We start from the raw sequence: 10,165 nt of genomic DNA on the forward strand, positions 1-10,165 counted from the left end.
TGGTTGTACGGATGGAGGAAAATTTATCAGTTGTTTATATATATTTTTTTTTTTTTTATAAAAAATTTTTTATAAAAAATCGGTATAAAAAATTACTGTCAGTCTCTTATTAATAATTTGTTATTTAGTGTACTGAGTATTTTATTATCGGTATGGAAATTTTTTATAAAATTTAATTATAAAAGTGAGCAGTTTTTATTTTTAAATCGGCAGTGAATTTAAATAAATAAATCGATGTCTGGCTTTCAAGGACCGATTTTATTTTTTTTTAGAAAAAATTGGGAGGACTAAAAAAGTATGAAAAATTTTTAATTTCCTTTTAAATGAGTACCCACATGTAAGGAAAATTATTTTTAAAAAAATTTTTTCATTTCCTTCTAAAAAAAAAATTTTCAATTTTCATAAAAATTTTTTTTTTTTGCAAAATGGATACTGTGTCCTCATTCTAGATAAAATTTCCTCTAAAATGAGTACCCACATGACAGGAAAATTTTTAAAAAGAAAATTTTCAATTTTCATCAAAAACTTTTTTTTTGCAAAATGAGTATTGTTTTCTTATTCTAGATAAAATTTCCTTTAAAATGAGTACCCACATGACAGGGAAATTTTCATTTCCTTCAGGAAAATTCCACCAAGAAAATCCGGAAAACCCAAAAAATCTCAATTCTAAAAAATTTTACAAAATCACCCATCAAAAAATCCCAAGTCAAAAATTAAAATTTTCCTCATTAAATTCCTAGCTCGGAAAATTCACAAAAAAAAATCCATCAGTTCAAAATCCAAAAATCTCCAGACTCGACCTCCAAAAATTTTCCGAATTTCCTAATAAAAAATCACCAAATCGTCCTCGCTCTCGTCTCTAGTCCGCGATTCAAATTTAAAAACTCCCGCCGATTTTTCTTTCCCTCAATCCGTATCAATAATCAATAATCAATTATCAATATACAATAATTTATCCACAATCACACGTTACATCGTGCATAGCCTCCAGACATTGCGTGTAGCAAATTTCCGTGATCGCAAGCATATCTTTAAAAAAAAAATCAAAACACGATTAAATTTAATCCAACCTCGCGTATCTGGGTACAATATTATTCTTAATCCAGAAGTCACAATTGTCGTGATCTCTCTGGGGCAGAATGTCCTGACCCACGACAATGACAGTCCGTGACTTGGGGACATTGGCCGCGTCGACGATCTTTCCATGCCAGACAAACTGATTAAAAAGCTGCTGGATCGCGGACACGTGTCTCTTCTGCTCCGGAGCTCTCGCAGTATAGGATCCCAGTATCGAAGCGACGTCGCCGTCAACGTCTGCCAGGTGACCTCTCGGCTGAGTCGACAAGTAAAATGGAACATCCCGGTCTTCATTGCTGACCGATTTAGTGAAGTTCCAAAGCGGGCAGACCACGCGTATGTCAGAAATCATCGACACGAGTCCTTTTAACGTCGCGTTGTACCGCGCGATGGCTTCGTCAGCAAGACCGCTGGTTCCCAGCAACGAATCGCGGACGATTCTCTCGACCTGGGTGGGTTCTATGGTAGCGTTTGACTTCCGGAATCTCTCTGGTGTCGCCGCGTGCGCAGTAGTTCCCATTACCGTCAAAACCGGAGGCCCGTCGCGTTGCAGAACGTGGAGAATGTCCTCGTAGATAATCAGTCCGTCGTTCACCAGCCACTCGTGTCTCCATTCAGCGGAAGATGCCTCGCGAGGCTCAGGTAGTCCCGTGTCATGCTGGTACCAGTTTGATGGCACCGCCTCCATTATACTCTCGGCTGATTTACTGCGAAGACAAGAAATTTCCCTGCACTGGATGTTGTTGAAGAATGACTCGGCCATTCTTTCAGAGGCATTAAGTGGTTTTGTGGGGAACAAAACGCTGCTGCTGGATATCCAAGCGCGGGAAAATAATTTCTTGTCATTGTCTTTCTCTTTGCCTTGACGCGATGCTAAGATTGCTGATACCAAAGTACCCCCGGCACGATGTCCCCAAATGGTTACTGAGTCTTTGTCACCACCGAAGTGCTGGATGTTCAGCTGGACCCATTTTAAGACAGCGATAATGTCTGAGAGACCGTAGTTCCCGGATGTCGGGGGGTAACTGGACCTAGTGAGCGGCTCCGCGGCGAGGAAACCGAATACTCCGAGACGGAAATTGGGACGGACGAAAACCATGTCGCGAACACGGGCTAGTTTTGCTGATGGCTGCATGACACCTGGAGAACCACCAGACATTGTGTCGGCACCGATCATCACGACGACTGGCAGGGGAGAGTAGTAGTGGACTTGGGGGGTGAAGACATCGAGGTAGAGGCAGTCCTCGGAACCGGAAACTCGACCTGAGGGGTCGCGTTGCCAGCAGAACTCGGAAGAATTGTGGGCGAGGTAAGTTCCGTTCCAGCAGTACTCGATTCTGTTGAGAGACTCGGCGGGTTTCCAGCGATTGTTGTTCACGGGAGGCAAAGCGTAGGGTATTCCGCGGAAAGCGAACCCGCCGTCTTCGAGGACGCCTTGAACGGGGCCGCAGGAAGTGGTCGCTTCGACTTTTCCGTCTTTCACGGGAGCTTTGATGAGCTGCTGGGGTCCCGCGCAGGCGACGCTGATTATTATGATGGTGATCAGCAGAATCAGGAGCACGGCACCTGGAAAACGAGATTGTAGACTTGGAGGTAAGTTGGGGATTTTTTACTTACCGGTGACTAGTCGGTTGCGACGCGCGACCGCGATCCAGACGGCGAGGGGGTGGTTTTTGGAGGGCGGGTCCTCGGTGGCGTCGCCGCCGTCTAAGCGGACGGTTTCCATGCCGTCTTCGGTCTCGGGCTTCTCCGCTCCGTCTCCGAGGGTCTCGACGCTGGCTAAACCGGCAGTTGCGCCTAGTTCTGCATCAGTTTCCTGGAAGAAAATTTAAATTTTGAATGATGGAAAAAGATTTGAATTTTGGCGGGAAAATAATTCAAATGTATTTTGAAAATTATTTTGACCAATGCCATATCCAGGTTTTCTACGACAAGGAAAAACTCAGAATGTATTTTAAAAATTTTCCTGCCATAGTTTTACTTCAATGCCATATTAAAATTTTCCTGCTCGATACTTAAATTTTTCATGCTACAAAAGAAAATTTCCCGCCAAATTTTGAGTTTGTCATTTTTTAAATTTTTCAAAGCCATAGAAAAATTTAGAATAAATTTCACAAATTTTCCTGCTCTATATCATAATTTTCCATGCTACAGAAAAAATTTTCCCGCCATATTTTTATTTCAATACTGTTTTAAAAATTTCCAAAGCAATAATAAAATTCGAATATTTTCCTGCTCTACATTAAAGTTTTCCATGCGATAGAAAAAAATTTTCCGCCATATTTTAACTTCAATGTCATATTAAAATTTTCCAAAGCAATAAAAAATTCAAAATAAATTTCAAAAATTTTCCCGCCCTCTTTAAAAATTTTTCATCCCACATAAAGAATTTCCCGTCATATTCAAAATTTCCAAGGAAATAATAAATTCAAAATACATTTAAAATAAATTTCCCGCCCTCTTAGAAAATTTTCCATGCCATTTAAAAAATTTTCCCACCATATTTTGACTTGAATGCCAAATTAAAATTTTCCATGAAAATAAAAAATTCAAAAAATTTTCCCACCCTCTTTAAAAATTTTCCCGCCATATTTAAAATTACTCACTAAATTAAAAAAATATTTTCGCGCCATATTCTAAAATTTTCTTAAAAAATTAAACCTATAAACTCTCCAAGTCTCTAAAATAAAACATAGACGTCATTTGAACTAACGGATCAATAACTCAGATGTTCTCAACTAATTGATGTCTCTACCTCTGAGCCCTATCTTCCACCAAAACCACTAAATAAATAACCCGGGTAATAAATACTAAAAATCTCATCTCATCATATCCGGAGTGCACTCACCTTCTTCTTCTTCGGGAAAACCGAAACAAGCGGCAATCTAATGGCATTTAATAACCCCCGTCTCGCTTCCTTTTCCTTCTCCTTTTCTTTTGACGGGGTGGTCGGCTTCTCTGTCAAGTTTTCTTCCTTAGTACCCTCGGCGCCGGGTTCTTCAGTAGTCTCAGCTTTTCCCTCCTCCTGAATAATCAAATTAATTATATTACTCCATTGTTTTTTGTTCTACTCTCTAATCTATACCTCTACCTCTACCTCTACCTCTACCTTTTCTCTCAACTCATTCTGTCCATTATTTTAAAATAAAATAATCTTACAACGTATTATTAACTACAGGTGATTGTCATTCCGGAAACACGCCCGACGTCAGGAAAAATGTTATTTTCCGCTCCGATGAAGATTCATCGAAATTTATAATATAAATTAAATTAAACATATATTTATATATATGTAGATCTGTTCGAAAAAAATCTTATTTTATAATTTTTCGGCTGTTGGAAAATTTTCTGTTTAAAAAAACAAAATTGAGAATTTTAAAAATTTTTATTTGAATTTTTTAAAATTGCCGCCGAATATTTGAATTTTTTTTGTAGAGAAAAATTTGAGCCATGAAAATTTTTATAGAGAAATTTCACGCTCTATAAAATTACTCATAAGTTTCATATATATTTTTATATTTCCGGTTTTTTAAAAATTTTTATTTGAATTTTAAAAATTAGCGCCAAATATTTGAATTTTTTTTGTAGAGAAAAATTTGAGCCATGAAAATTTTTATAGAGAAATTTCACGCTCTATAAAATTACTCATAAGTTTCATATATATTTTTATATTTCCGATTTTTAAAAAAATTTTTATTTGAATTTTTTAAAATTGGCGTCAAATATTTGAATTTTTTTTTGTAGAGAAAAATTTGAGCCATGAAAATTTTTATAGAGAAATTTCACGCTCTATAAAATTACTCATAAGTTTCATATATATTTTTATATTTCCGGTTTTTAAAAAATTTTTTTTTGAATTTTAAAAAATTGGCGCCAAATATTAAAATTTTCTCCTGCTAATAAAAATGAGTTTCTTTATCGGTTTTTCCATTAGTGGTCGACTTACCCCATCTATATATTTATATTTTATTTTTTATTGAGACAAATTTTTTTTTAACGAACTACTAATTCTTTGAATGGGCTAAAAACACTTGGAACAAAAGCGTGATCGGCATTGTCTAGAATTGTCCCTTCAATTTAAGGACCATAGGGTGGGTCCTTTTTAAATAAAAATGCTTTGTGTCGATCACTCGTATCCTCAATAGACCCCACGTAAATTAAGTAAATAATCATTCGGCTCGTGGTTCCTCATGTGAAATATTATATATGAAAAAAAAATATATATATATATGACTTTTTTAGTTCATATTTGCCATATGGTGTTTAGTAAAATTTAGAATGAGGTGAAACGGGCCGGGCGTGTGAGTTAGGGTGTGATGAAAAGTAAAATTAATTTTTTTAGGTGAGATTGGGCCTATGGGTAAAATGGGCCGGAATAGAAATTATTTATAGACTAAGATTAATGATCGTTAATTTTAGGTCTAGGAAATTTTTTTTATCAGTTTTTATGATCAATTTATTATAATTTACTAATTTTTTATTATGGGGTAAAGTGGGCCGGTAAAAAAATTTTTTTTTTTTACAGAATTTTTTATAAAAATCTCGAATTTTATGTTTTATTATTTTGGTTTTTTTATAAAATTCAGACATTAAATTTTTTATGAAAAATTTTGACTTTGGGGTAAAATGGCCCATTTTTTAAAATCATTTTTTTTACCGGCAGTTTAAAAAAAAATGAGTCTAAAGTATTACACTATTATTAAAATGCGTAAATTTAAAGTACGTGGGGTAAAATGGTCAATAAAGTCAATGGTAATAAAATATTTATTGGTAAGACGTTATCTTTTTCCGGTTATTTGAATTATTTATAAGTAAAACAAGACCTTCCTGTAAGTTTTATCCTTGTATTTGTATACGAGCAATATGATACTGTATGAGCGACAACGGACTGGCAATATGATATTTTTATAAAGGCAAAGAACATAAAAGATAGTATAGTAAGACTTCTTGGCTTAGCGCTAACAACATTAATATAGTTTTATAATATATATTTACTGTATTATTACCCGAGTTACTTTACGCGTGTAACGTCTAAGTCTAATAAAATTATATACGTGTAGCGAATACGTTAATCGTCGCCACTTTCTTCGTCAATTAAGCTTCTAATAAGACGGATCAAGCCAATTAAACTTCTGAGCCATATATGTATTTTTTTATATATATATATATGACCAATCGCTCTTATTTATGACTAAGAACTTTTTTTATGATTTCGTTTTACTTTCAATTCTTAAAACTTCCAAACCATCAAACCTACGCTTATTTTCCTTATGACCTTTTTTGTAGGGAATTAAATTTCCTATAAAAAAGTTCCTTATCAAAATTCCCATAAAATGAACCCTTTGAAAGTTACAAGGGTTTTTTTGAAAAAAGTGACATTTCTTTAAATTTCCGGAGATCAAAACTTAAATTATCGATAACTTTTAAAATAATCGATTTATCGTAATTTGTCAAAGGACCTTTTTTGTAGGGAATTAAATTTCCTATAAAAAAGTTCCTTATAAAAATTCCTATAAAATGAACCCTTTGAAAGTTACAACGGTTTTTTTGAAAAAAGTGACATTTCTTAAAATTTCCGGAGATTAAAACTTAAATTATCGATAACTTTTAAAATAATCGATTTATCATAATTTGTCACAGGACCTTTTTTGTAGGAAATTAAATTTCCTACATAAAAGTTCCTTATCAAAATTCCCATAAATCGAACCATTCAAAAGTTACAATAACTTTTTCAAAAAACGTGACATTTCTTCAATTTTCCGTCGATAAAAATTAAAAATTCCAATAACTTTGAAACCGCTAACTTTATCGTAATTTTCTAAGAGACCTTTTCAATGGCAAATTAAATTTCCTACATAAAAGTTCCTTATCAAAATTCCCATAAATCGAACCATTCAAAAGTTACAATAACTTTTTCAAAAAACGTGACATTTCTTCAATTTTCCGTCGATAAAAATTAAAAATTCCAATAACTTTGAAACCGCTAACTTTATCGTAATTTTCTAAGAGACCTTTTCAATGGCAAATTAAATTTCCTACAAAAAATGTCTTATAAAAATTTATCATAAGTCCCACCGTTCCAAAGTTACGATCCACATTTCAAAAAACCAGTCCGCTAGCTCATAAAATAAATATCACAACAAACATAATAAAAATAATTTGTTATTTTCCCACGAGTAATTTGCCACAAAATAAAACCCTACAACTCCCTTCTCTTACTTTATTATCCCCTTACTCCTCTTACACCCTACCGGCCTCCAAAGGGCAAAAAATATCCGTAATGTGACGTCACGATTCGCACCTGGCGATCGATCCGGTTTTAATAATACGCGTTAGCCAGCACGCACATCATATATATATATCACATATACATATATATGTGATTTTTTTTGTGTTAAATTGTATATATAATATATAACTACATAATTTTTTTATTTTTTAAAATTCGGTACCGTAAATAAAAATAAAATAAAAATAATTGTAAGTACGTACCTTGCATGGCTCTTTGCTCTTAGTTCGACAAAACCCAGGCATCTTTATTCCACCAATGGGAATTTTTTTCTTTGGCTTCTCTTCAGTTTCATCAGTAGCTGGCGTTGATCCCGTATGTTTTGTATTTTCTTCATTCAACATTTTTTCTCGCTCCTCTTCAGCTATTTCTTTTTTATCCATGCTTGCGTCTTTTTCTTGATCTTGACTCATAGCTCTTCTCTATACCAGCTGTAAAAATAATAATTATTATTATTATTATTATTAATAAATATAATTAATTATTTAAAGATGAGAGTCATGTTAATTATCAACTCCCCCATAAAAATCGTAATACGACAAAGATGAGGATGACGCGGATATAAAACTCTTGAGTGGATAAGCGTGCGACAGATGCTCGGCACGTGTTACATGCGCGTATCCTATTAGAATATATATTTTTCATATTTTTAGAGCACTGGGCTCTTTTCATTTTTCTTAATAAGGGATATTAATTTATTTAAAATTTTTTTAATTTTGTTGCTGTAACTTTTTAACCCTTGGTCCTATGGTTATTTTGCTAAGGACCTTTTTTGTAGCCCTTTAAATTCTCTACAAAAAAGGTCTCTTTGATAATTTTCATAAAATGATATTTTCAAAAGTTATGAGGATTTTAAAATTGGAGTATAAAATTTTTTTAAAATTTCTCTTGATCATTTTTTTTTTTACACTTTAAATAATAATAACTTTTAAACCCTTAGACCTACGGTTTTTTGACTAAGGACCTTTTTTGTAGCCCTTTAAATTTTCTACAAAAAAGGTCTCTTTGATAATTTTCATAAATTGATATTTTCAAAAGTTATGAGGATTTTAAAATTGGAGTACAAAATTTTTTAAAAATTTCTCTTGATCATTTTTTTTTTTACACATTAAATAACAATAACTTTTAAACCCTTAGTCCTACGGTTATTTGACTAAGGACCTTTTTTGTAGCCCTTTAAATTTTCTACAAAAAAGGTCTCTTTGATAATTTTCATAAATTGATATTTTCAAAAGTTATGAGGATTTTAAAATTGGAGTACAAAATTTTTTAAAAATTTCTCTTGATCATTTTTTTTTTTACACATTAAATAACAATAACTTTTAAACCCTTAGTCCTACGGTTTTTTGACTAAGGACCTTTTTTGTAGCCCTTTAAATTTTCTACAAAAAAGGTTTTCTTGATAATTTTGATAAATTGATAAATTCAAAAGTTATCGATATATGAAGTTGCAGTAAAAATAATAAAATTATTTTTCTTATAAAAAATGATCAAGTACTGCGACTCATATATATATAAAAATAAAAATATATGAAATTTATTTTCATAAAATCAATAGTTGAGCCCTAGATACATGTATTCAAAATAAACTATATATATAATTTACCCCACGCGAATATTTTGTTGAGTAAAATAGTAAAGATTTGAGTTGAGGGTGATGGCGCCAAGGGGAATCGCATGTAGACAGCGTCGCGACGCCACGATTATCTACAATGGCAACGTCGCCGACCATCTTCCCCACCCCAACACTAACACACCCCACAAAAAAAAATTTTAAAAATTTTACTCCAAAATTCAAAAATACAAAAATTTAAATAAATAAATAAATATATGAAAATATATAAACATACATATATATGACTAGATATATTTAAAATAATATTGTCATAGAAATAATCGATTAAACGTCGCGACGACATTGACGTTGACGTTTCGTCAAAAATTTTATTTTTAAAAAATTAAAAAAAAAAAAAAATTCTATGAAATTTTTTTTAAACTTTACAAGACAAAGGAAAAAAGAACAAAGAAAATTTCCCGCTTAAAAATTTATGAGTTTTAAATTTTAAATAATAAATGTTTTAAAGAAAATAAAAATCATAAAATTTCGGCCTTTTTTTGACGCTGTAAAAATAAAAACTGAGACAATGAAATAAACTATTTTTGGAAGTCATAAATTTTAAAGACCATTGTTTGAAAAATATAAAAATATATGAAAATATATTTATGGGTTTGAGAAATAAAAAGAGAAAGTACAGAACTTACCTGTTAATTTTTTTCGTCACAGTAAAAAAGTATAAAAATTATTGTGATTGCAGTGGACTAGTGTCAGGATGAAGACCAAATTTAAGACTGAAGGGACTGAGGCTGGTAAACGTCGAAAGCAACCAACTGCGAACTAACCACCGGAAGAGACGGCTATGGGGGGATGCTTTTTTTCAAGGGGATTAATAATATCTGAAGCGCGCGCAACATTTACGCTTTTTTTAATACTCACGCATGCGTAATTTATTTTAAAAAGTATTTTCTGTAAATAAAAAAAATTAATAATGACAAATTATTTTTAGGAGAAAGTAAACAAAATAATTATGGAAATAATGACCGAGATAATTTGAAAGTTTATGGAAAAATTTAATTGTCATGGTGAATTTTTTAACTTTAATTTATTTAATTAAATATATGGGAGTGACTGCAGAAATTATTTTATTTTTTTTTTTAAATAATTTTTTTTAAAACGGAGGCAGTTAATTTTTTTTGACCGCAAAAAATAGCAGACATGAAATTTAAAAAATTTTTTTCACA

General features: G+C 32.3%; 1 protein-coding gene across 1 annotated transcript; it reads right to left on the reverse strand.

Moving 5' to 3' along the window:
• Positions 1-144: 144 nt before the first annotated feature.
• On the reverse strand, positions 145-9,939 carry LOC103571183 (neurotactin). The gene is made up of 5 exons (XM_008549240.2): positions 9,629-9,939; positions 7,570-7,797; positions 3,926-4,102; positions 2,695-2,893; positions 145-2,643 (listed from the first exon to the last, which is right to left on the reverse strand). The coding sequence occupies exons 2-5, from the start codon at positions 7,777-7,779 to the stop codon at positions 1,061-1,063; spliced, it is 2,169 nt and encodes a 722-aa protein (XP_008547462.1). The 5' UTR covers positions 7,780-7,797; positions 9,629-9,939; the 3' UTR covers positions 145-1,060.
• Positions 9,940-10,165: the final 226 nt, after the last annotated feature.

This window comes from Microplitis demolitor, chromosome 4 (assembly GCF_026212275.2).
Source record: "Microplitis demolitor isolate Queensland-Clemson2020A chromosome 4, iyMicDemo2.1a, whole genome shotgun sequence".
Classification (NCBI taxonomy): domain Eukaryota; kingdom Metazoa; phylum Arthropoda; class Insecta; order Hymenoptera; family Braconidae; genus Microplitis; species Microplitis demolitor.

Coding starts and splice junctions, on each gene's coding strand:
- LOC103571183 (XM_008549240.2), bottom strand. CDS start 7,779: ATGAGTCAAGATCAAGAAAAAGACGCAAGCATGGATAAAAAAGAAATA. Junction 4,103..7,569: donor AGAGCAAAGAGCCATGCAAG/GTACGTACTTAC, acceptor TTGATTATTCAG/GAGGAGGGAAAAGCTGAGAC. Junction 2,894..3,925: donor TTTTCCCGAAGAAGAAGAAG/GTGAGTGCACTC, acceptor ATTTTCTTCCAG/GAAACTGATGCAGAACTAGG.